The 25701-nt window shown below is 47.9% G+C and overlaps 1 protein-coding gene across 1 annotated transcript in view; it reads left to right on the top strand.

Annotated features, from left to right (window-relative positions):
- Window positions 1-20808, top strand: part of LHCGR (luteinizing hormone/choriogonadotropin receptor) — a 31884-nt gene extending 11076 nt beyond the window's left edge. Inside the window, exons 3-11 of the mRNA XM_038751589.1 lie at window positions 1983-2057; window positions 4292-4366; window positions 9311-9385; window positions 9729-9806; window positions 11726-11794; window positions 12709-12783; window positions 12976-13161; window positions 16755-16835; window positions 19542-20808. Coding sequence (XP_038607517.1) covers window positions 1983-2057; window positions 4292-4366; window positions 9311-9385; window positions 9729-9806; window positions 11726-11794; window positions 12709-12783; window positions 12976-13161; window positions 16755-16835; window positions 19542-20712 — 1885 coding nt within the window. The 3' untranslated portion in view covers window positions 20713-20808. The remainder of the gene's footprint in view (window positions 1-1982; window positions 2058-4291; window positions 4367-9310; window positions 9386-9728; window positions 9807-11725; window positions 11795-12708; window positions 12784-12975; window positions 13162-16754; window positions 16836-19541) is intronic.
- The last annotated feature ends 4893 nt before the right edge of the window (window positions 20809-25701 follow it).

Here is a 25701-nt window from a genome sequence, read left to right as displayed (position 1 = left end):
TATTAATAATAATAATAATAATAATAATGGCATTTGTTAAGCGCTTACTATGTGCAAAGCACTGTTCTAAGCGCAGGGGAGTTTACAAGGTGATCAGGTTGTCCCACTGGGGGCTCACAGTCTTCACCCCCATTTTAAAAATGAGGTAACTGAGGCCCAGAGAAGTGAAGTGACTTGCCCAAAGTCACGCAGCTGACAATTGGTGGAGCCGGCATTTGAACCCATGATCTCTGACTCCAAAGCCCATGCTCTTTCCATTGAGCCATGCTGCTTCTCATATTACAGATGAGGTAACCGAGGCACAGAGAAGTTTGGTGACTTCCCCAAAGTCACACAGCTGACAATTGGCGGAGCCAGGATTTGAACCCATGACTTCTGACTCCAAAGCCCGGGCTCTTTTCATTGAGCCACGGGGTCCTGATAATCCCTTGCACATCTTTGTGTCAGCCTGGCCCTCCGAGAGGCATCCAACACAGTGCTCTGCATACGGTAGACGCCCAGCACAGTCCCCTAGACTGTAAGCCCATTGTGGGCAAGGAATGTGTCCGTTTATTGTTCTATCGTCCTCTCCCAAGTGAGAGAAGCAGCGTGGTTTAGTGGAAAGAGCCTGGTCTTGGGTGTCAGAGGTCGTGGGTTCTAATCCTGGCTCCGCCCCTTGTCAGCCGGGTGACTTTGGGTCACTTCACTTCTCTGTGCCTCAGTTCCCTCACCTGTAAAATGGGGATTAAGACTGTGAGCCCCATGTGGGACAACCTGATTACCTTGTATCTACTCCAGTGCTTAGGACAGTGTTTGGCATCTAATAAGCACTTAACAAATACCATAATTATTATTATTATTACAGTGCTCAACGCACATTGAGCACTCAATAAATTCAATTGAATGAATGAATGCTCTGCTCTAACCCTGCTCGGAAAAGCAGCTAAGGAGCGAGGGGGCAGAGATGGGAGAATCAATCAATCAATCAATCAATCAATCAATTGTATTTATTGAGCGCTTACTATGTGCAGAGCACTGTACTAAGCGCTTGGGAAGTACAAACTGGCAACATATAGAGACAGTCCCTACCCAACAGTGGGCTCACAGACTAAAAGGGGGAGACAGAGAACAAAACCAAACATACTAACAAAATAAAATAAATGGAATAGATATGGACAAGTAAAATAAATAAATAGAGTAATAAATCTGTACAAACATATATACATATATACAGGTGCTGTGGGGAAGGGAAGGAGGTAAGATGGGGGGATGGAGAGGGGGATGAGGGGGAGAGGAAGGAAGGGGCTCAGTCAATCAATCAGAAAAGCAGCGTGGCTCAGTGGAAAGAGCCCGGGCTTTGGAGTCAGAGGTCATGGGTTCGAATCCCGGCTCCCCCACAAGTCTGCTGTGTGACCTTGGGCAAGTCACTTAACTTCTCGGAGCCTCAGTTACCTCATCTGCAAAAATGGGGATTAAGACCGTGAGCCCCATGTGGGACAACTTGATCACATTGTATCCCCCCAGCGCTTAGAACAGTGCTTTGCACATAGTAAGCGCTTAATAAATGCCATCATTATCATTATTATTATTAAGAGGGGTCCGGGCTTTTACAAGGTGAGTTTGACCAAGAAGGAGAACTGAGGCAAAGGGAAAGAAGGCGGGAGAGAACCAGGGAAGAGCCAAAGGGCAGGAGTTATTCCCAACTGGATGCGGTGGGAGATGATTTGTGGATTTTTTCGTTTTTCCCCCTCAGAGGGGACAGATATTTTCCATTTCTTTTCGACTGTGAGCCCACTGTTGGGTAGGGACTGTCTCTCTATGTTGCCAACTTGGACTTCCCAAGCGCTTAGTCCAGTGCTCTGCACACAGTAAGCGCTCAATAAATACGACTGATGGTGATGATGATGATTTCTCTAAGGCTCAGGACGCGGAGCTCAGTTCCCTCTCTCCCCCTCCATTTCTCTCCCGCTCCCCTGGTGCTTTCTCTCCATCTTTCCCTCCAGTGAGATCTCGCAGAGCGATGCCCTGGAACGGATCGAAACCAAAGCCTTCGACGGCCTCCTCAGCCTGTCCGAAATGTGAGCATCGCGCCGCCCCCGTAAAATAAAACGAAAGACGAGGGTACTTGTGAATCGCTTGCTCATCCATCAATCGTATTTATTGAGCGCTTACTATGTGCCAGGCACTGTTCTAAGCGCACGGGTAGAGACGGATGAATCAAGTCGGACACAGTCTCTGTCCCACACTGGGCTCACGCTCTTAACGCCCGTCTTTTACTGGTGAGGTACCTGAGGCACAGAGAAGTGAAGTGACTCGCCCAAGGTCACACAGCAGACGAGTGGTGGAGCCAGGATTAGAACCCAGGTCCTTCTGGCCCCCAGGCCCAGGCTCTACCCATTAGGCCACGCTGCTTTTCGTGGCTCGGTGGAAAGAGTCCGGGCTTGGGAGTCAGAGGTTGTGAGTTCTAATCCCCGCTCTGCCCCTTGTCAGCTGTGTGATGTTGGGCAGGTCACTGAACTTCTCTGGGCCTCAGTTACTTCATCTGTAAAATGGGGGTTAAGACTGGGAGCCCCCCAAGGAGACAATCTGATTACCTTGCATCTCCCTTAGCGCTTAGAACAGTGCTTGGCACATAGTAAGGTACAGTGCTCTGCACAGAGTAAGCGCTCAGTAAATACGATTGATGATAGTAAGCACTTAACAAATACCATCATTATTATTATTATTATTTAAACACTAATTCACAAACTTACACCTTTTACTCCTTCCTTCTGTCTGTCTCTCCCACTAGACAAGAGAGTGTGTCTTCTAACGCCATCATTCTTTCCCCGGTCCCTAGTTCATTCAGTCAGTCAGTCAGTCCTATTTATTGAGCACTTACCCTGCGCAAAGCACTGTACTAAGCGCTTGGGAAAGTACAATACAACAATAAACAGTGACATTCCCTGTCCACAGCGAGTTTACAGTCTAGAGACGAGCACAGTCTTGTGTCTGTGGGTAAGTCACTTCACTTATCTGGGCCTCAGTTTCCTCATCAGCAAAATAGGGATGAAATACCCATTCTCCCTCCCCCTGAATTGTAGCCCCTTTATGGGACAGGAACTGTGGACGATCTTGTAATAATAATAATAATAATAATATAATAATAATAATAATGTTGGTATTTGTTAAGCGCTTACTATGTGCCGAGCGCCGTTCTAAGCGCTGGAGTAGATGCAGGGTAATCAGGTTGTCCCACGTTGGGCTCACAGTCTCAATCCCCATTTTCCAGATGAGGTAACTGAGGCACAGAGAAGTGAAGTGACTTGCCCAAAGTCACCCAGCTGACAAGTGGCGGAGGCAGGATTAGAACCCACAGCCTCTGATTCCTGAGCTCAGGCTCTCATACTGTATTTACCCCAGCGCCTGGCACAGTGTTTGGTGCTCAATAAGCACTTAACAAGTACCACAAAAATTACTATTATTACCGGCCGAGTCGTTCTCTGTCCCCCACTCACCCCCGCTTAGTCCGGTGCTGTGTTCCCAATAAATACCAATCAATCAACAATAATAATAATAATAATGGCATTTATTAAGCACTTACTATGTGCAAAGCACTGTTCTAAGCGCTGGGGAGGTTACAGAGTGATCAGGTTGTCCCACGGGGGGCTCACAGTCTTCATCCCCATTTTCCAGATGAGGGAACTGAGGCCCAGAGAAGTGACGTGACTTGCCCCAAGTCACCCAGCTGACAATTGGCGGAGCCGGGATTTGAACCCATGTCCTCTGACTCCAAAGCCCGCGCTCTTTCTACTGAGCCACGCTGCTTCTCTATCAATCGGTCGTGTATATTGGGTCAAGGGTTCGAATCCCGGCTCCGCCAATTGTCAGCTGTGTGACTTTGGGCAAGTCACTTCTCTGAGCCTCAGTTCCCTCATCTGTAAAATGGGGATTAAAATGGGGACAACTTGATCACCTTGCATCCCCCAGCGCTTAGAACAGTGCTTTGCACATAGTAAGCGCTTAATAAATGCCATCATCATTATTACTGTGTGCAGAGCACTGTACTAAGCGCTTGGGAGGGGACGATAGAGCAATAAACAGACGCATTCCCGGCCCACAACGAGCTGACAGTCTAGAAGGGCCTGACGTGTCATCGAACTCCGCCGCGTGGCCTTGTTAATCGATCAATATCAATCGTATTTATTGAGCGCTTACTGTGTGCGGAGCACTGTACTAAGCGCTTGGGAAGTACAAGTTGGCAGCATATAGAGACGAGCTAGACGAGTTGTTAGACGAGCGAGCGGCCACCGACTGGACTCTCTCCTTCCAGACTCATCCAGAACGCCAAACACCTGCGGCACATCGAACCCGGAGCCTTCACCAATCTCTCCCGGCTCCGGTACCTGTAAGCGACAACTCTCCGCTCTCCCCTGAACGACCCACTGAAAACCCGGGAGCCCAAAAGATTCCCTCTCACCCATATTTTTGTTGGTTGGTTGGTTTCACGGTACTCGAACTCTGTGTTAGACGACGCTCTAAGCCCTGGGATAGGCTTGGGCTATTTAGGTCGGTTGCCGTCCCGCATGGCGGGCTCACGGTCTTAAGGAGGAGGGAGAACAGATATTGAATCCCCGTTTTACGGTTGAGGAAATTGGGGCACAGAGAAAAATAATACTAATAATGATAGTATTTGTTAAGCGCTTACTACGTGCAAAGCACTGTCCTAAACACTGGGGAGGATACAAGGTGATCAGATTGCCCTACGTGGGGCTCACATCCCCATTTTACAGATGAGGTAACTGAGGCACAGAGAAGGTACGTGACTGGTCCAAAGTCACACAGCGGACAATTGGCGGAGCCGGGATTTGAACCCATGACCTCGGACTCCAAAGCCCGGGCTCTTTCCATTGAGCTACAGATATTGAATCCCCAGGATTTGAACCCATGACCTCGGACTCCAAAGCCCGGGCTCTTTCCATTGAGCTACAGATATTGAATCCCCAGGATTTGAACCCATGACCTCTGACTCCAAAGCCCGGGCTCTTTCCATTGAGCCACAGATAGTGAATCCCCATTTTACAGCTGAGGAAACCGGGGCACAGAGCATAATAATAATAATAGTATTTTTTAAGCGCTTACTATGTGCAAAACACTGTTCTAAGCGCTGGGGAGGTTTCAAGGTGATCAGGTTGTCCCACGGGGGGGCTCGCAGTTTTAATCCCCATTTTCCAGATGAGGGAACTGAGGCACGGAGAAGTGTAGTGACTTGTCCGAAGTCACACAGCTGACAGTTGGCGGAAGCAGCACGGCTCAGTGGAAAGAGCCCGGGCTTTGGAGTCAGAGGTCACGGGTTCAAATTCCGACTCCGCCAACTGTCAGCTGGGTGACTTTGGGCAAGTCACTTCACTTCTCCGGGCCTCAGTTCCCTCATCTGTAAAATGGGGATTAAAACTGTGAGCCCCCCGTGGGACAACCTGATCACCTTGTAACCTCCCCAGCACTTAGAATAGTGCTTTGCACATAGCGCTTAACAAATACCATTATTATTATTATTATTATTATTATTATTATTATTATTATAATTATTATTATTATTATTTGAACCCATGACCTCTGACTCCAAAGCCCGTGCTCTTTCTACTGAGAAGTGAAGTGACTCGCCCAAATCACCCCAATTGGCCGAGCAGGGATTAGAACCCAGATCCTCAGATTCCCAGCCCCTTTTCCCCCCATGCCATGCTGCTTCTCGATAATAATAAAAATAACAGTAATAATAGTTGTGGTATTTGTTGAGCGCTTACTACATTCCAGGCACTGTACCAAGGGCTAGGGTAGATACAAGATAATCAGATCGGACGCGATCCCTGTCCTCCATAGGGCTCACAGTCTTAATCCCCATTTTACAGATGAGGTGACTGAGGCCCAGAGAAGTGAAGTGACTTACCCAAGGTCACCCAGCAAACAGCTGGCAGAGCTGGGATTTGAACCCAGGCCTTTCTGACTTCCAGGCTTGGGCTCTAATAGTAATAACGATGATGATGGTGTTTATTAAGTGCTTACTATGTGCAAAGCACTGTTCTAAGCGTTGAGGGGATACAAGGTGATCAGGTTGTCCCACAGGGGGCTCACAGTCTTAATCCCCATTTTACAGATGAGGGAACTGAGGCCCAGAGAAGTGAAGTGACCTGCCCAAAGTCACACAGCTGACATTTGGTGGAGACGGGATTTGAACCTGTGACCTCTGACTCCAAAGCCCGGGCTCTTTCCACTGAGCCACGCTGCTTCTCTCTGTGGTACTTGTTAAGTGCTTAATATGTGTCAAACACTGTTCTAAGCGCTGGGATAGATTTAAGTGAATTAGGAGAAGCAGCGTGGCTCCGTGGAAAGAGCCCGGGCTTTGGAGTCAGTAGCATCGTTATAAATAAATAAAAGTATAGTATATGTACATTGAAACCAGTAAACAGGCATCAGTAGCATTATTATAAATAAATAGCATAATATATATATACATTAAAACCAGTAAACAGGCATCAGTAGCATTGTTATAAATAAATAGAAGTATAGTATATGTACATTAAAACCAGTAAACAGGCATCAGTAGCATCATTATAAATAAATAGTATAGTATATATACATTAAAACCAGTAAACTGGCATCAGTAACATCGTTATAAATAAATACCATCATTATTATTATTATTATTAATCCCTGCCCCACACGAGGATCCCAGTCTACGTAGGAGGGAGAAGCGAAGTCAGAGAAATGATCGTATTTACTGAGCGCTTACTGCGTGCAGAACACTGTACTAAACACTTGGAAGAGCACAGTTGCAATAGAGTTGGTAGACCTCTAGACTGTAAACTCATTGTGGGCAGGGAACCTGCCCGTTATATTGATCTATCGTCCTCTCCCGCACGCTTAGTACAGTACCCGGCACACAGTGAGCGCTCAATAAATACATCCTCTCCCACGTGCTTAGTACAGTGCCCTGCACACAGTAAGCGCTCAATAAATATGATTGTCTAGACACATTCCCTGCCCATGAGCTTATAGTCTAGACGCTGCTGTGATTGAGACTGTGAGTTCCACGTGGAACCTGTTAAATTTTTATCATCATCATCATCATCAATCGTATTTATTGAGCTCTTACTATGTGCAGAGCACTGTACTAAGCACTTGGGAAGTACAAATTGGCAACATCTAGAGACAGTCCCTACCCAACAGTGGGCTCACAGTCTATCTATCACAGTTTATCTATCCCTGCGCTTAGTACAGTGCCTGGCCCATAGTAAGCGCTTAACGAATACCACAATTTGTTAATATTATTACAATAATTATTATTATTTTTGGTTTCCAGGGGGAGAGGAGCATCGTTATAAATAAATAGTATAGTATATATACATTAAACCCATTAAACAGGCATCAGTAGCATCGTCATAAATAAATAGTATAGTAAATATACATTAAAACCAGTAAACAGGCATCAGTAGCATCATTATAAATGAATAGCATAGTATATATACGTTAAAACCAGTAAACAGGCATCAGTAGCGTCGTTATAAATAAATAGAAGTATAGTATATGTACATTAAAACCAGTAAACAGGCATCAGTAGCATCATTATAAATAAATAGCATACTATATATACATTAAAACCAGTAAACAGGCATCAGTAGCATTGTTATAAATAAATAGAAGTATAGTATATGTACATTAAAACCAGTAAGCAGGCATCAGTAGCATCATTATAAATAAATAGTATAGTATATATACATTAAAACCAGTAAACAGGCATCAGTAACATTGTTATAAATAAATAGAAGTATAGTATATATACATTAAAACAAGCAAACAGGCATCAGTAGTATCATTATAAATAAATAGTGTAGTATATACATTAAAACTAGTAAACAGGCATCAGTAGCATCGTTATAAATAAATAGAAGTATAGTATATATACATTAAAACCAGTAAACAGGCATCAGTAGCATCATTATAAATAAATAGTATAGTATATATACATTAAAACCAGTAAACAGGCATCAGTAGCATCGTTATAAATAAATAGAAGTATAGTATATATACATTAAAACCAGTAAACAGGCATCAGTAGCATCATTATAAATAAGTAGTATAGTATATACATTAAAACCAGTAAACAGGCAGCAGTAGCATTGTTATAAATAAATAGTATAGTATATACATTAAAACTAGTAAACAGGCATCAGTAGCATCATTATAAATAAATAGAAGTATAGTATATATACATTAAAACCAGTAAACAGGCATCAGTAGCATCATTATAAATAAATAGTATAGTATATACATTAAAACTAGTAAACAGGCATCAGTAGCATCGTTATAAATAAATAGTATAGTATATATACATTAAAACCAGTAAACAGGCATCAGTAGCATCGTTATAAATAAATAGTATAGTATATATACATTAAAACCAGTAAACAGGCATCAGTAGCATCATTATAAATAAATAGCATAGTATATATACATTAAAACCAGTAAACAGGCATCAGTAGCATCATTATAAATAAATAGCATGTATATATACATTAAAACCAGTAAACAGGCATCAGTAGCATCATTATAAATCAATCAATCGTATTTATTGAGCGCTTACTGTGTGCAGAGCCCTGTACTAAGCGCTTGGGAAGTACAAGTTGGCAACATATAGAGACAGTCCCTACCCAACAGTGGGCTCACAGTCTAAAAGAAATAAATAAATAAAATAAATAGTATAGTATATATACATTAAAACCAGTAAACAGGCATCAGTAACATCATTATAAATAAATAGAAGTATAGTAAATATACATTAAAACCAGTAAACAGGCATCAGTAGCATCATTATAAATAAATAGCATAGTATATATACATTAAAGCCAGTAAACAGGCATCAGTAGCATTGTTATAAATAAATAGAAGTATAGATATATATATATATATATATATATATATATATATATATATATTCATTAAAAGCAGTAAACAGGCATCAGAGAAGCAGCATGGCTCAGTGGAAAGAGCTCGGGGTGGGAGTCAGAGGTCATGGGTTCTAATCCTGACTCTGCCACTTAACACAGCTGTGTGACTTTGGGCGAGTCACTTAACTTCTCTGTGCCTCAGTTCCCTCATCTGTAAAATGGGGGTGAAGACTGTGAGCGCCACGTGGGACAACCTTGATTACCTTGTATCCCCCCAGCGCTTAGAGCAGTGCTTGGCACACAGTAAACACTTAACAAATACCAACATTATTATTATTATTATTAGCAGTAGCATCATTAGGAAGAGAATTCTAGATTTTTCCTCTCTGTCTGCCCCCGGGTTGCAGGAGCATCTGCAATACAGGCCTGACGCAGCTGCCGGACGTGACCAGGATCCTGTCCACCGAATTCACCTTCATCCTGTGAGTGCCCTCCCCCTCCACCCCGGGGAAGCAGCGTGGCTCAGGGGAAAATGGAGTCAGAGGTCATGGGTTCAAATTCCGCCTCCTCCCATTGTCAGCTGTGTCACTTTGGGCAAGTCACTTCTCTGGGCCTCAGTGACCTCATCTGGAAAATAGGGATGAAGACTGTGAGCCCCCCGTGGGACAATCTGATCACCTTGTAACCTCCCCGGCGCTTAGAACAGTGCTTTGCCCATAGTAAGTGCTTAATAAATGCCATCATTATTATTATTATTATTATCTTTTCCAGGCCGGACCCCCAAAGACCGACCTTGTCCCCCTTTCTTGCCCCCCTGTCACTCAGGGAGATCTGCGACAACATCCACATGACCACCATCCCCGGGAATGCCTTCCAAGGGGTGACCCACGAATCCTTGACGCTGTGAGTTCCGGCGGACGGGGCGGCTACTACGTGCGGAGGGCTGTATTGGGCGCTCGGGGACCAGAAGGACCGTTCATTCCATCGTATTTATTGATTTATTAATCATTGACTAATAAATGCCATTATTATTATTATTATTTATTGATGATGGTGATGGTGATGGTATTTGCTGAGCGCGTACTACAGGCCAAGCGCCGGGGCAGATCCAAGCTAATCAGGTTGGACACAGTCCCTGTCCCACGTGGGGCTCACATATGTTGCCCACTTGGACTTCCCAAGCGCTTAGTACAGTGCTCTGCACACCGCAAGCGCTCAATAAATATGACTGAATGAATGAATGACTGAAATTTTACAGATGAGGTGACTGAGGCCCGGAGAAGCGAAGTGACTCACCCAAGGTCACCCAGCAAACAACTGGCAGTGCTGGGATTAGAACCCAGGTCCTCTGACCCCCCAAAGTTGCGTTATTTCCAACAGGCCCCGCTGCTTTCCTTCTCCCCGTGGTGGTTAGACTCTGCTGCATTCATTCATTCATTGTATTTCTTGAGAGCTTACTGCACTGTACTAAGCGCTTGGAAAGTACAATTCGGCAACAGATAGAGACAGTCCTTACCCGACAATGGGCTCACAATCTAGAAGGGGGAGACAGACAACAAAACAAGTAGACAGGCATCAATTTCATCAGAAATAATAATCATCATCATCATCATTCGTATTTATTGAGCGCTTACTATGTGCAGAGCACTGTACTAAGCGCTTGGGAAGTACAAATTGGCAACATATAGAGACAGTCCCTACCCAACAGTGGGCTCACAATCTAAAAGGGGCTCACAGTCTAAAAGGGGCTCACATCAGAGGAGCCAGGAGCTGCCTTCCAGCCGGTCAGTCGGTCAGTCATATTTATTGAGCGCTTCCAGCATGCAGTGCACTGTACTAAGCACTTGGGAAAGGACAGTAGAGCAAAAAACAGACACATTCCCTGCCCACAACGAGCCTACAGCCTAAGTACAGCAGAGAAACAGCGTGGCTTAGTGGAAAGAGCCCGGTCTTGGGAGTCAGAGGTCGTGGGTTCTAATCCCGGCTCCGCCACTTGTCTGCTGTGTGACCTTGGGCAAGCCGCTTCGCTCCCGGGACTGTCTCTATATGGTGCCAACTGGTAATAATAATGGCATTTATTAAGCACTTACTATGTGCAAAGCACTGTTCTAAGTGCTGGGGAGGTTACAAGGTGATCAGATTGTCCCCCGGGGGGCTCACAGTCTTCATCCCATTTTCCAGATGACGGAACTGAGGCCCAGAGAAGTGAAGCGACTTGCCCAAAGTCACACAGCTGACAATTGGCAGAGCCGGGATATGAACCCATGACCTCTGACTCCAAAGCCCCTGCTCTTGCCACTGAGCCACGCTGCTTCTTCCCAAGTTGGGAAGAACTTGTACCTCCCAAGCACTTAGTACAGTGCTCTGCACATAGTAAGCGCTCAATAAATACGATTGAATGAATGAATGAATGAATAAATAAATGAATGAATGGAAAGAGCCCGGGCTTAGGAATCAGAGGTCATTGGTTCTAATCCCAGCTCCGCCACTTGTCAGCTATGTGACCTTGGGCAAGTCACTTCACTTCTCTGGGCCTCAGTTCCCTCATCTGGAAAACGGGGATGAAGATTGGGAGCCCCACGTGGGACAACCTGATCGCCTTGTATTCCCCCCCCCCCCCCCCCCCCCCCCAGCGCTTAGAACAGTGCTTGGCACCTAGTAAGCGCTTAACAAATGCCATAATTATTATTATTATTATTAGGTGGATAATAATATTATTATTATTAGGCAGAGATTGGGGGGCGGGGGGTCGCGGACTTCTAACTACCTTTCTTTCACCCCCCTGCTGCTTGCCCTCCCTCCTTTGGGCCCGCCCCGGGCAGCAAGCTGTACAGGAACGGGTTCGAAGACGTGCAAAGCCACGCGTTCAACGGGACGACGTTGAGTTCCCTGTGAGTACATGCCCCCTCACTCCATCCCCCCCCACCCCAAAGGACATGAGGACCACCCCCCCAAAAATCAGCCCCAAGCATCCTTCCCTGCTGTCCCTCAGTTTCCCTTGTTGGGAAGGGCCGCTTCAGGAGAAGTCTTCTAGACTGGGAGCCCACTGTTGGGTAGGGACCGTCTCTAGACGTTGCCAATCTGTACTTCCCAAGCGCTTAGTACAGTGCTCTGCACACAGTAAGCGCTCAATAAATACGATTGAATGGATGAATGAATGAGAAAACACCGTTAATAATAACGATGGTATTTGTTAAGCACTTAGGTGCCGGGCACCGTACTAAGCGCTGGGGTAGGTTGTACGCAGTCCCTATCCCACGTGGGGCTCACAGTCTTCATCCCCATTTTACAGATGAGGTCCAGAGAATAATAATAATAATAACGGCATTTATTAAGCGCTTACTATGTGCAAAGCACTGTTCCAAGCGCTGGGGAGGTTACAAGGTGATGAGGTTGTCCCACGCGGAGCTCACAGTCTTCATCCCCTTTTTACAGATGAGGGAACTGAGGCCCAGAGAAGTGAAGTGACACGCCCAAAGTCACACAGCTGACCAGTGGCAGAGCCGGAATTTGAACCCATGACCTCTGACTCCAAAGCCCGGGCTCTTTCCACCGAGCCACGCTGCTTCTAGTCAGGAGAGCTGGGTTTGAATTCCGGCTCAACCCCCGGCCTGACCTCGGACAAGTCACTTCCCTGGGCCTCGGTTTCAATCGATCGATCGTATTTATTGAGCGCTTACCGTGTGCAGAGCGCTGTACTGAGCACTTAATCTGTACAATGCGTGCCTTAGCGGAAAGCTCTGCACACGGTAAGCGCTCAGTAAGTAGGATTGACTGACGGATTGAACCCCGTCCTGCCCCCCAGGGACCTGAAGGGCAACAAGAACCTCCGAAGGATTGACGACGAGGCCTTGAGAGGCGCCAGGGGACCTGACATCTTGTGAGTAGAGTAGGCCCCTCCTCGAGGCTCACGGGAGCGGGGCCCCGCTTGGCCACCGAGAGCCGGCCTGCTGCTTTCTCAGCCCATCTCCGTGCGGCCTCCTCCTCCGGGAGGCCTTCCCTGATGCCCCCGGCCCGTCCCCTCCTGACAATCGCCTCATCCTCCCCGCTGACGCGCGTCCCCGGTATCCAGGGACGTCTCCTCCACCGAACTGGAAGCTCTGCCCCGCCACGGGCTGGCGGCCATTCAGGTCCTCATCGCCGCCTCGGCCTTCGCCCTCAAGGAGCTGCCCCCGCGGGAGGCTTTCACCAACTTGCTGGACGCCACCTTGACCTACCCAAGCCACTGCTGCATCTTCCAGAACCGGCCTCCGGACAAGTAACTCACCCCCGCCCGGCCCGATGTCCTTTTAGACTGTGAGCCCACTGTTGGGTAGGGACTGTCTCTATATGTTGCCAATTTGTACTCCCCAAGCGCTTAGTACAGTGCTCTGCACACAGTAAGCGCTCAATAAATACGATTGATGATGATATGTTGCCAATTTGTACTTCCCAAGCGCTTAGTACAGTGCTCTGCACACAGTAAGCGCTCAATAAATACGATTGATGATGATGATGAATGTCCGTAGCTGCCAGCCCCAATAATAATAGTAATGGCATTTATTAAGCGCTTACTATGTGCTAAGTTCTAAGCGCTGGGGAGGTTACAAGGTGATCAGGTTGTCCCACGGCGGGCTCACAGTCTTCATCCCCATTTTACAGATGAGGTCATTATTTTACTTGTCCATATCTATTCTATTTATTTTATTTTGTTAGTATGTTTGGTTTTGTTCTCTGTCTCCCCCTTTTAGACTGTGAGCCCACTGTTGGGTAGGGACTGTCTCTATATGTTGCCAATTTGTACTTCCCAAGCGCTTAGTACAGTACTCTGCACACAGTAAGTGCTCAATAAATACGATTGATGATGATATGTTGCCAATTTGTACTTCCCAAGCGCTTAGTACAGTGCTCTGCACACAGTAAGCGCTCAATAAATATGATCGATGATGATGATGAATGTCCGTAGCTGCCAGCCCCAATAATAATAATAATGGCATTTATTAAGCGCTTACTATGTGCTAAGTTCTAAACGCTGGGGAGGTTACAAGGTGATCAGGTTGTCCCATGGCGGGCTCACAGTCTTCATCCCCATTTTACAGATGAGGTCATTATTTTACTTGTGCATATCTATTCTATTTATTTTCTTTTGTTAGTGTGTTTGGTTTTGTTCTCTGTCTCCCCCTTTTAGACTGTGAGCCCACTGTTGGGTAGGGACTGTCTCTATATGTTGCCAATTTGTACTTCCCAAGCACTTAGTACAGTGCTCTGCACACAGTAAGCGCTCAATAAATACGATTGATGATGATGATGATGATGATGAGGCCCAGAGGAGTGAAGTGACTTGCCCAAAGTCACCCAGCTGACAGTTGGGGGAGCCGGGGTTTGAACCCATGACCTCTGACTCCAAAGCCCGGGCTCTTTCCACTGAGCCAAGCTGCTTCTCAATAATAATTATAATACTTGTTAAGCGCTTACAATGTGCCAAGCACTGTTCTAAACTCTAGGTTAAAAGCTAGTTAAGCAGGTTGGACACAATCTCTGTCCCACATGGTGCTCACACTCTTAACCCCTGTTTCTTACAGATGAGGTAATTGAGGCCCGGAGAATAATAATAATAATAAAGGTATTTTGTTAATCAAGCAATCAATCATATTTATTGAGCGCTTACTGTGTGCAGAGCACTGTACTAAGCACTTGGGAAGTACAAGTTATTAAGCACAATGTAACAAGCACTGTTCTAAGCACTGGGGTAAAGATAAGATAAAGATAGGTTGGACACAATCCCTGTCCCACATGGGGCTCACACTCTTAATCCCCATTTCTTACAGATGAGTTAATTGAGGACCAGAGAATAATAATAATAATAATAATAATATTTTGTTAAGCACTTACAATGTGCTAAGCACTGTTCTAAGCACTGGGGTAAAGATAATAATAATGGTATTTTGTTAAGCACTTACACTGTGCCAAGCACTGTTCTAAGCACTGGGGTAAAGATAAGATAAAGATAGGTTCATATCTATTCATATCTATTCCATTTATTTTATTTTCCATTTATTTTATTTTGTTAGTATGTTTGGTTTTGTTCTCTGTCTCCCCCTTTTAGACTGTGAGCCCGCTGTTGGGTAGGGACTGTCTCTGTATGTTGCCAACTTGTACTTCCCAAGCGTTTAGTACAGTGCTCTGCCCACAGTAAGCGCTCAATAAATGCGATTGATGATGATGATGATAATATAAAATATATTATATCTATATAAATACATACAATACAAAGATACAGATATAAATATCTGTCAAATAAATGACAGATAGGGACACAAGTGCTGTGGGGATGGGAGGGGGAATGAAGAAAAGGAGCAAGTCAAGGTGACACAGAAGGGAGTGGGAGAAGAGGGAAGGGGGGCTTCATCAGGGAAGGCCTCCGGGAGGAGATGGGCCTTCAATAAGGTTTTGAAGCCGGGAGAGAGTCATCATCTAGACTGTGAGCCCACTGTTGGGTCGGGACCGTCTCTCTATGTTGCCAACTTGTCCTTCCCAAGCGCTTAGTACAGTGCTCTGCACACAGTAAGCGCTCAATAAATATGACTGAGTGAATGAATGAATGAATGAATGACTGTGGGTCCCATTCAGTCTTATTTATTGAGCTCTTACTGCGTGCGGAGCATTTTACTAAGCACTTGGGAGAGTCCGACGGAACAATAAACGGACATATTCCCTGCCCACAAGGAGCTGACAGTCTAGAGGTGGGGAGACGGATGTTAATATAAACATAATATAAAATATATTATATCTATATAAATCTATATCAATATCTATATCTATATATCTATATCTATATATATTTTATATCTATGTAAATATATACAATACAGAAATACAGATAAGTATGTACAAATATACAATACAAAAATACAAATATAAATATCTGTCAAATAAATGACAGATAGGGACACAAGTGCTGTGGGGATGGGAGGGGGAATGAAGAAAGGGAGCAAGTCAAGGTGACACAGAAGGGAGTGGGAGAAGAGGAAACTTTGTCAGGGAAGGTCTCCGGGAGGAGGTGGGCCTTCAGTAAGGTTTTGAAGCCGGGAGAGAGTCATCATCTAGACTGTGAGCCCACTGTTGGGTCGGGACCGTCTCTCTATGTTGCCAACCTGTCCTTCCCAAGCGCTTAGTACAGTGCTCTGCACACCGTAAGCGCTCAATAAATACGACTGACTGATCTGCCATTATTCGTTTGAAAACCCGGCACCCGCTCCGCGGATCCTGAAACGAGTGGAGCTTCAAATAAAAATAATAATAATGATGGCATTTATTAAGCGTTTACTATGTGCAAAGCACGGTTCTAAGCGCTGAGGAGATCACAAGGTGATCAGGTTGTCCCACGTGGGGCTCACAGACTTAAACCCCCTTCTACAGATGAGGGAACTGAGGCCCAGAGAAGTCAAGTAACTTGCCCAAAGTCACTCAGCTGACAGTTGGCGGAGCCAGGATTTGAACCCATGACCTCTGACTCCAAAGCCCAGGCTCTTTCCACTGAGCCACGCTGCTTCTCACTGCCTCTACCCCTTCAGCACCCAGCCCCAAGGTGGGTTTTTATGAACAATCAAAGACTCTCCCTGTACTGGGACAAATAAAAGATTTCCACCCTTCCAGCCCACACCAAACGCTTCGCATTCAGGAGCGTTTCATCCAAGCTGGAGGCGGTGGACGAACGCTTCGGAAGCGTTTTTTCCTCGCCCCTCAGATAACGGTGCCGGAAGAATAAAATCTGTGGATTGGGTATCGAGTGTGTGTGAACAAAGAATAAATAGAGGGGACCCGCTTGGTTCGAAAGACCAAGTGTGCGACTCCTTTCTTCCCCCCGGCCAGGAGGAATCTTTCACTCGCCATTTTCGAGAACTTGTCCGAACACTGCGGAGATGCGGGAGAGAGGTCGGACGAGGACACGCAGTAAGTACCGGGATGCCGGGAAACGCCGAGGCCGTGATTTCCCTTCTTGTCATTTGTAGTGACGATGGCATTTATTAAGCGCTTACTATGAGCAAGGCACCGTACTAAGCGCTGGGGAGGTTGCAAGGCGATCAGGTTGTCCCGTGGTGCGGGGGCTCGCAGTCTTAATCCCCATTTTACAGATGCGGTAACTGAGGCCCAGAGAAGTGAAGTGACCTGCTCAAAGTCACACAGCTGACAATTGGTGGGGCCGGGATTTGAACCCATGACCTCTGACTCCAAAGCCCAAGCTCTTTCCACCGCGCCACGCTGCTTCTCTTGTAGTAACGGCTCCTTCTGATATAATAATAATAATAATGATACTTGTTAAGCGCTTAATGTGTGCCAGGCACTGTACTAAGCGCTGGAGTGGACACAAGGAAATCGGGTTGGACACAGTCCCTGTCCCACATGGGGCTCACAGTCTCATTCCCCATTATACAGGTGAAGGAACTGAGGCACAGAAGTGAAGTGACTTGCCCACGGTCACACTGCTGACAATTGGTGGGGCCGGGATTTGAACCCATGACCTCTGACTCCAAAGCCCGAGCTCTTTCCACCACGCCACGCTGCTTCTCTTGTAGTAACGGCTCCTTCTGATATAATAATAATAATAATAATGGTATTTGTTAAGCGCTTAATGTGTGCCAGGCACTGTACTAAGCGCTGGAGCAGACACGAGGAAATCGGGTTGGACACAGTCCCTGTCCCACATGGGGTTCACGGTCTCATTCTCCATTTTTAGACTGTGAGCCCACTGTTGGGTAGGGACTGTCTCTATATGTTGCCAATTTGTACTTCCCATGCGCTTAGTACAGTGCTCTGCACACAGTAAGCGCTCAATAAATGCGACTGATGATTTTACAGGTGAAGAAACTGAGGCAGAGAGAAGTGAAGTGACTTGCCCACGGTCACACAGCAGACAAGTGAGCCTTCTAGACTGTGAGCCCACTGTTGGGTAGGGACCGTCTCTATATGTTGCCAACTTGTACTTCCCAAGTGCTTAGTACAGTGCTCTGCACACCATAAGCGCTCAATAAATACGATTGAATGAATGAATGAAAGTGGCAGAGCCGGGATTAGAACCCATGACCTTCTTAATCCCAGGCCCGGGCTAAAGCCACCATGTCATGCTGCTTCTCAGTCTTTTCTCAGACTGATATCAGATCAGCCTATCTTTTGGGCATGTTCATAATAATAATAATAATAATGTTGGTATTCGTTAAGCGCTTACTAGGTGCCAAGCACTGTTCTAAGCGCGGGGTGGGAATACAAGGTAATCACGGTTGCCCCCCGTGGGGCTCACAGTCTCCATCCCCATTTTCCAGATGAGGGAACTGAGGCCCAGAGAAGTGAAGTGACTTGCCCAAAGTCACACAGCTGACAAGTGGCGGAGCCGGAATTCTCCCCCTTTTAGACTGTGAGCCCACTGTTGGGCAGGGACTGTCTCTATATGTTGCCAATTTGTACTTCCCAAGCGCTTAGTACAGTGCTCTGCACACAGTAAGCGCTCAATAAATACGATTGATGATGATGATGATGAATTAGAACCCACGACCTCTGACTCCCAAATCCGGGCTCTTTCCACTGAGGCACGTTGCTTCTCAAGATAAAAAAAAAATTGATTCAAGAAGCAGTGTGGTCTAGCTCAGGCCTGGGAATCGGAAAGATCTGGGATCTCATCCCGGCTCTACCACTCGCCTGCTGCGTGACCTTGGACAAGTCACTTCCCTGGGCCTCAGTCACATCTGTAAAATGGGGATGGCTCAGTGGAAAGAGCCCAGGCTTTGGAGTCAGACGTCATGAGTTCAAATCCCAGCTCCACCACTTGTCAGCTGTGTGACTTTGGGCAAGTCACCTAACTTCTCTGTGCCTCAGTGACCTCATCTGTAAAATGGGGATTAAGACTGTGAGCCCCCCCACGTGGGACAACCTGATCACCTTGTAACCTCCCCAGCGCTTAGAACGGTGCTTTGCACATGGTTAAGCGCTTAATAAATGCCATTATTATTATTATTTATTCGTATCGATGCTATTGAGAAGCAGCGTGGCTTGGTGGAAAGAGCCCGGGCTTTGGAGTCAGAGGTCACGGGTTCAAATCCCGGCTCTGCCAATTGTCAGCTGTGTGACTCTGGGCAAGTCACTTCACTTCTCTGGGCCTCAGTGACCTCATCTGTAAAATGGGGATTAAGACTGCGAGCTCCCCATGGGACAGCCTGATCACCTTGTAACCTCCCCAGTGCTTAGAACGGTGCTTTGCACATAGTAAGCGCTTAATAAAGGCCATTATTATTATCCGGTTGTCCCACCTGGGGCTCACAGTCTTCATCCCCGTTTTCCAGATGAGGGAACCGAGGCCCAGAGAAGTGAAGTGACTTGCCCAAAATCACACAGCTGACAAGTGGCGGGGCCGGGATTTGAACCAGCGACCTCTGACTCCAGAGCCCGCGTTCTTTCCACCGAGCCACGCTGCTTCCCTGGATAAGAGCGCAGGTCCTTCCTACTCCCAGGCCCGCGCTGTGTTTCACTACGCCATGGTACTTCCCCTTCGTTGTGGGCAGAGAAGGGGTCCGCCGGCTCGGTTTGTCGTATCTCCCGAGCGCTTAGTGCAGTGCCCCGCACCCGGTAAGCGCTCAACCGACGCGGAGCGCCCGCTTCCCCCCGCAGGGCCTACCTCGCCGTCTTCTCGGGTCCCCCCCTGGACTACGAGGAGACCTTCTGCGCCCCCCGGACGCTCCGCTGCGCCCCCGAGCCGGACGCCTTCAACCCGTGCGAGGACATCGTGGGCTTCGGCTCCCTGCGCCTGGCCATCTGGCTCATCAACGTCCTGGCCGTGGGCGGCAACGGCGTGGTCCTGTCGGTGCTGCTGAGCAGCCGGGCCAAGCTGACCGTGCCGCGCTTCCTCATGTGCCACCTGGCCTTCGCCGACCTGTGCACGGGCCTCTACCTGCTGCTCATCGCCGGGGCGGACGCCCGCACCCGGGGCCGCTACCACGACCACGCCATCGCCTGGCAGGGCGGGCCGGGCTGCCGGGCGGCCGGCTTCCTCACGGTCTTCGCCAGCGAGCTGTCCGTCTACACGCTGACGGCCATCACCCTGGAGCGCTGGCACACCATCGCCCACGCCCTGAGGCGGGAGCGGCGGCCGCGCCTGCGCCACGCGGCCGCCGCCATGGCCGCCGGCTGGCTCCTGGCCGGGGTGGCCGCCGCCTTGCCCCTCTTGGGCGTCAGCGGCTACACCAAAGTCAGCATCTGCCTGCCCATGGACGTGGCCTCCTTGCCCGCCCAGGCCTACGTCCTCGTCCTCCTGGGCCTCAACGTGGCCGCCTTCGTGGCCGTCTGCGCCTGCTACGGGAAGATCTACCGGGCCGTGAGGAACCCGGGGGCGGCCGCCGCCCGCAAGGACGCCAGGCTGGCCAAGAAGATGGCCGTCCTCATCTTCACCGACTTCCTGTGCCTGGCGCCCATCTCCTTCTTCGCCCTGTCGGCCGCCCTGAAGGCTCCCCTCATCACCGTGACCCACTCCAAGATCTTGCTGGTCCTCTTCTACCCCGTCAACTCCTGCGCCAACCCCTTCCTCTACGCCATCTTCACCCGGGCCTTCCGCCGCGATCTCTTCCTGCTGCTGGGCCGGCTGGGCTGCTGCCGGCGCCGAGCCGAGCGCCACCGGGTCAAGGGCTTCTCCGTCTGCTCCTCCTCCGCCCCGACCGGGCGGGACGGCCCCCGGACCCCCGGCGAAGCCCCCCGACCCCAGCTCGGCCTGGCCCCGCTCGACGGCCGGGCCGCGGTCCCAAGCCGGGAGGCCGGCCGCGACGGGGGTCCGGCGGCCCGGGCCTGATCCTTCTATTCGGCCTTTCATTCGACCCTACTTATTGAGCGCTCACGGTGTGCGGAGCACTGTCCTAAACTCTCGTGAGAGGGCAATGCGACAATAAACAAGACACATTCCCCGCACACAACAAGCTCACGGTCTAGACGGGGAGGCGGGCATTAATATAATTAAATAAATGACAGATTTAGACTTCAGTGTTGAGGGCTGAACAAGGCAAAGCGACGCAGAAGGAAAGTCATCCCCGGACAACCGCTACCTTGCACCGTCTTGGTTTTTTCTTTTCCCCAATGATATCTATTAACAATAATAATAATAATAATGGCATTTGTTAAGCTCTTACTATGTGCAAAGCACTGTTCTCAGCACTGGGGGGGATACAATGGGATCAAGTTGTGAGCCCACTGTTGGGTAGGGACTGTCTCTATACGTTGCCAATTTGTACTTCCCAAGCGCTTAGTACAGTGCTCTGCACAGAGTAAGCGCTCAATAAATACGATTGATGATGGTGAAGTTGTCCCACGTGGGGCTCACAGTCTTAATCCCCATTTTTACAGATGAGGTAACTGAGGCTCAGAGAAGTGAAGTGACTTGCCCAAGGTCACACAGCAGACTTGTGGTGGAGCCAGGATTCGAACCCATGACCTCTGACTCCAAAGCCCGGGCTCTTTCCACTGAGCCACGCTGCTTCTCAAGCCTATTAAGTGCTTACTATGTGCCAGGCACTGTACTAAGCGCTGAGGTCGATACAAGCGCTGTGGTGGGGAAACGGCATGGTCTAATAGATGGACCCGTGAACCCAAAAGTCGTGGGTTCTAATCCAGGCTCTGCCACTTGTCTGCTGTGCGACCTCAGGCAAGTCGCTTCACTTCTCTGTACCTCAGTTACCTCATTTGTAAAACTGGGATTGAGACTGTGAGCCCCAGGTGGGACAGGGATTGTGCCCAACCCGATTTCCTTATGCCCACCCAGGTGCTTAGTTCAGTGCCTGGCACATAGTAAGCACTTAAATAAAACTATTATTATTATTTTTATGGTTACAAGCTAATCAGGTTGGATGCAGTCGCTATTCCACAGGGGGCTCACAGTCTTAATCTCCATTTTGCAGTTGAGGGAACTGAGGCTCAGAGAATAATAGTAATAATAGTAATAATCATCATCATCAATCATATTTATTGAGCGCTTACTATGTGCAGGGCACTGTACTGAGCGCTTGGGAAGTACAAATTGGCAACATATAGAGACAGTCCCTACCCAACAATGGGCTCACAGTCTAAAATGCCACAATAATGGCATTTATTAAGCACTTACTATGTGCCAAGTGCTGTTCTAAGCACTGGGGAGGTTAAAAGGTGATCAGATTGTCCCACGTGGGGCTCACGGTCTTAATCCCCATTTTACAGATGAGGGACCTGAGGCCCAGAGAAGTGAAGTGACTTGCCCAAAGTCACACAGCTGACAATAATAATAATGATGATGGCATTTGTTAAGTGCTTCCTATGTGCAAAGCACTGTTCTAAGCGCTGGGGGGATACAAGGTGATCAAGTTGTCCCACGGGGGACTTACAGTCTTAATCCCCATTTTACAGATGAGGTAACTGAGGCTCAGAGAAGTGAAGTGACTTGCCCAAGGTCACACAGCAGACATGTGGCGGAGCCGGGATTTGAACCCGTGACCTCCGACTCCAAAGCCCGGGCTCTTTCCACTGAGCCACGCTGCTTCTTTGTTAACTGTCTACTACGTGCCAGGCACTGTACTAAGCGCTGGGGTAGATAGAAGCAAATCGGGTCGGGCACAGTCCCTGTCCAACATGGGGCTCACGGTCTTAAATCCCATTTTACAGCTGAGGGAACCGAGGCACAGAGAAGTGAAGCGGTTTTGCCCAAGGTTACATAGCGGACAAGTGGCGGAGTCAAGATTAGAACCCAGGTCCTCAGACGTCCAGGCCTGGGCTCTGTCCGCTAGGCTACACTGCCGCTGGGTTGGCCAGTTGAAGGGGATCCTGGACTTGGCACTTAGTACAGTGCTCTGCACACAGTAAGCGCTCAATAAATACGATTGATGATGATGACCCCATCACCCCCAGAAATGATAGGGTCTGCTCTCCGGCCTCTCTGGGGGGAGATAACCGGGATTAAGAATATACGCTCCCGGAAGGCGCGCGCTCTATCACTTATCATCAATCGTATTTATTGAGCGCTTACTGGGTGCAGAGCACTGTAGAAAACTCCAGTGGTGAACAAATCCTTAGGGAATAAGAGTCATTAGGAAATTTAGCATCTTTTCCAGAGCCAACATCTACATCCTAAGTAATGCTGAACTTCCAGAGTGGGATACGGAAGAAAAAACCTGGGGGGTTTTCATGGAGACCGGGCATTCCTGGGGTTAGGGCCCTGCAGCTTGATTTCTAACATTTGCTAGACAATAATAATCAATCAATCAATCATATTTATTGAGCGCTTACTGTGTGCAGAGCACTGTACTAAGTGCTTGGGAAGTACAAGTTGGCAAATATGGAGACAGTCCCTACCCAACAGTGGGCTCATAGTCTAGAATAATAATAATAATAGCATTTATTAAGCACTTATAATGTGCAAAGCACCGTTCTAAGTGCTGGGGAGGTTACAAGGTGATCAGGCTGTCCCACGGGGGACTTACAGTCTTAATCCCCATTTTCCAGATGAGGTCACTGAGGCCCAGAGAAGTGAAGTGACTTGCCCAAAGTCACACAGCTGACAATTAGCCGAGCAGAGATTTGAACCCCTGACCTCTGACTCCAAAGCCCGTGCTCTTTCCATTGAGCCACGCTGATTTCTAACATTTGCTAGACAATAATAATAATAATAACAATAGTATTTATTAAGCGCTTACTAGGTGCAGAGCACTGTTCTAAGCGCTGGGGACTTACAAGGTGATCAGATTGTCCCACGGAGGGCTCACAGTCTTCCTCCCCATTTTACAGATGAGGTAACTGAGGCCCAGAGAAGTGGAGTGACTTGCCCAAAGTCACACAGCTGACGATTGGCTGAGCCGGGATTTGAACCCATGACCTCTGACTCCAAAGCCCGGGCTCTTTCCACTGGGCCACGCTGCTTCTCATTAGATGGACACAGCACCGGCCTAGGAGTCTGGTGGTCATGGATTCTAATCCCAGCCTCACCACATGTCCGCTGTGTAACCTTGGGCAAGTCGCTTCTCTGGGCCTCAGTTCCCTCATCTGTAAAATGGGGATAAGAGTGTGAGCCCCACGTGGGACAGGGACTGCGTCCAGCCCGATAAACCTGTCTCTCTCCCAGCGTTTAGAACAGTGGTTGGCACATCATCATCATCATCATCATCAATCGTATTTATTGAGCGCTTACTATGTGCAGAGCACTGGACTAAGCGCTTGGGAAGTACAAATTGGCAACATATAGAGACAGTCCCTACCCAGCAGTGGGCTCACAGTCTAAAAGGGGGAGACAGAGAACAAAACCAAACATACTAACAAAATAAAATAAATAGAATAGATATGTACAAATAAAATAGAGTAATAAATCTGTACAAACATATATACATATATACAGGTGCTGTGGGGAATGGAAGGAGGTAAGATGGGGGGGATGGAGAGGGGGACGAGGGGGAGAGGAAGGAAGGGGCTCAGTCTGGGAAGGCCTCCTGGAGGAGGTGAGCTCTCAGGAGTGCTTAACAAGTACCATAATTATTTTAACACGTGAGTCTTCCCAGTAATAAATTTTTCCTGCCCTGCCAATCTCCTCCACCCTCTCCCTGCGATCCTGACATCCCCCATCCCATCTTCGAAGCTACTTGGCCTAGTGAGAAGCAGTGTAGCCTAGCGGATAGAGCACAGGCCTGGGACTCGGAAAGACCTGGGTTCCAATCCCGGGTCTGCCACTTGCCTGCTGGGTGACCTCGGGCAAGTCACTTCACTTCTCTGGGCCTCAGTTACCCCATCTGTAAAATGGGGATGAAGACCGTGAGCCCCATGTGGGGCCTTTTTCGGACCTCTCTTTACTTCTGCCTTAGAGATTTTTTTTTTCCCCAAACCAGCAAGGTCAGCAGTAGATGCCTCAGCCGGGGCCAAGAGAAGGGAGAGGAACCATTTACGTTGATGTGAAACGGCAAAAAGAAACCACGATCGTCCTCACCAACACCGCAAAGGCACAGCGCCGTACTAAACGCTTGGAAACAGAAAATATAATAATAATAATGGCATTTATTAAGCGCTTACTATGTGCAAAGCACTGTTCTAAGCGCTGGGGAGGGTACAATCAATCAATCAATCAATCATATTTATTGAGCGCTTACTGTGTGCAGGGAACTGTACTAAGCGCTTGGGAAGTACAAGTTGGCAACATATAGAGACAGTCCCTACCCAACAGTGGGCTCACAGTCTAAAAGGGGGAGACAGAGAACAAAACCAAACATACTAACAAAATAAAATAAATAGAATAGATATGTACAAGGAAAATAAATAAATAAATAGAGTAATAAATATGTACATACATATATACAGGTGCTGTGGGGAAGGGAAGGAGGTAAGATCCTTAACCACTCAGGCCCTCAATTTCCTCATCTGTAAAATGGGGATCAAGTTCCGGTATTCCCTATCCTAGAGGTGGTGTGCAAGGGGGACGGTGCCGGCGCTCATTCCCTTGCGCCCACCCCGGCGCTGAGCACATAGTAAATGCTGAATAAATGGTGATCGGATTGTCCCTCGGGGGGCTCACAGTCTTAATCCCCATTTTACAGATGAGGGAACTGAGGCCCAGAGAAGTTAAGTGACTTGCCCAAAGTCACACAGCTGATAACTGGCAGAGCCGGGATTTGAACCCATGACATCTGCCTCCAAAGCCGGGGCTCTTTTCCGCTCAGCCGCGCTGCTTATCAATCACCGGCGTTGAATGAGCTCCTTCTCCATCCTACGTCCTGTACAAAATGTCTAGAAAGCATGTTCCCCGCCCTTAAGGAGTCTTCCAGTCTAATGAACAAGGAGA

Source organism: Tachyglossus aculeatus, chromosome 9 (genome assembly GCF_015852505.1).
Source record: "Tachyglossus aculeatus isolate mTacAcu1 chromosome 9, mTacAcu1.pri, whole genome shotgun sequence".
Classification (NCBI taxonomy): domain Eukaryota; kingdom Metazoa; phylum Chordata; class Mammalia; order Monotremata; family Tachyglossidae; genus Tachyglossus; species Tachyglossus aculeatus.
Note: the sequence above shows the minus strand (reverse complement) of the source record. Positions and strands in the feature narration are given on the sequence as shown.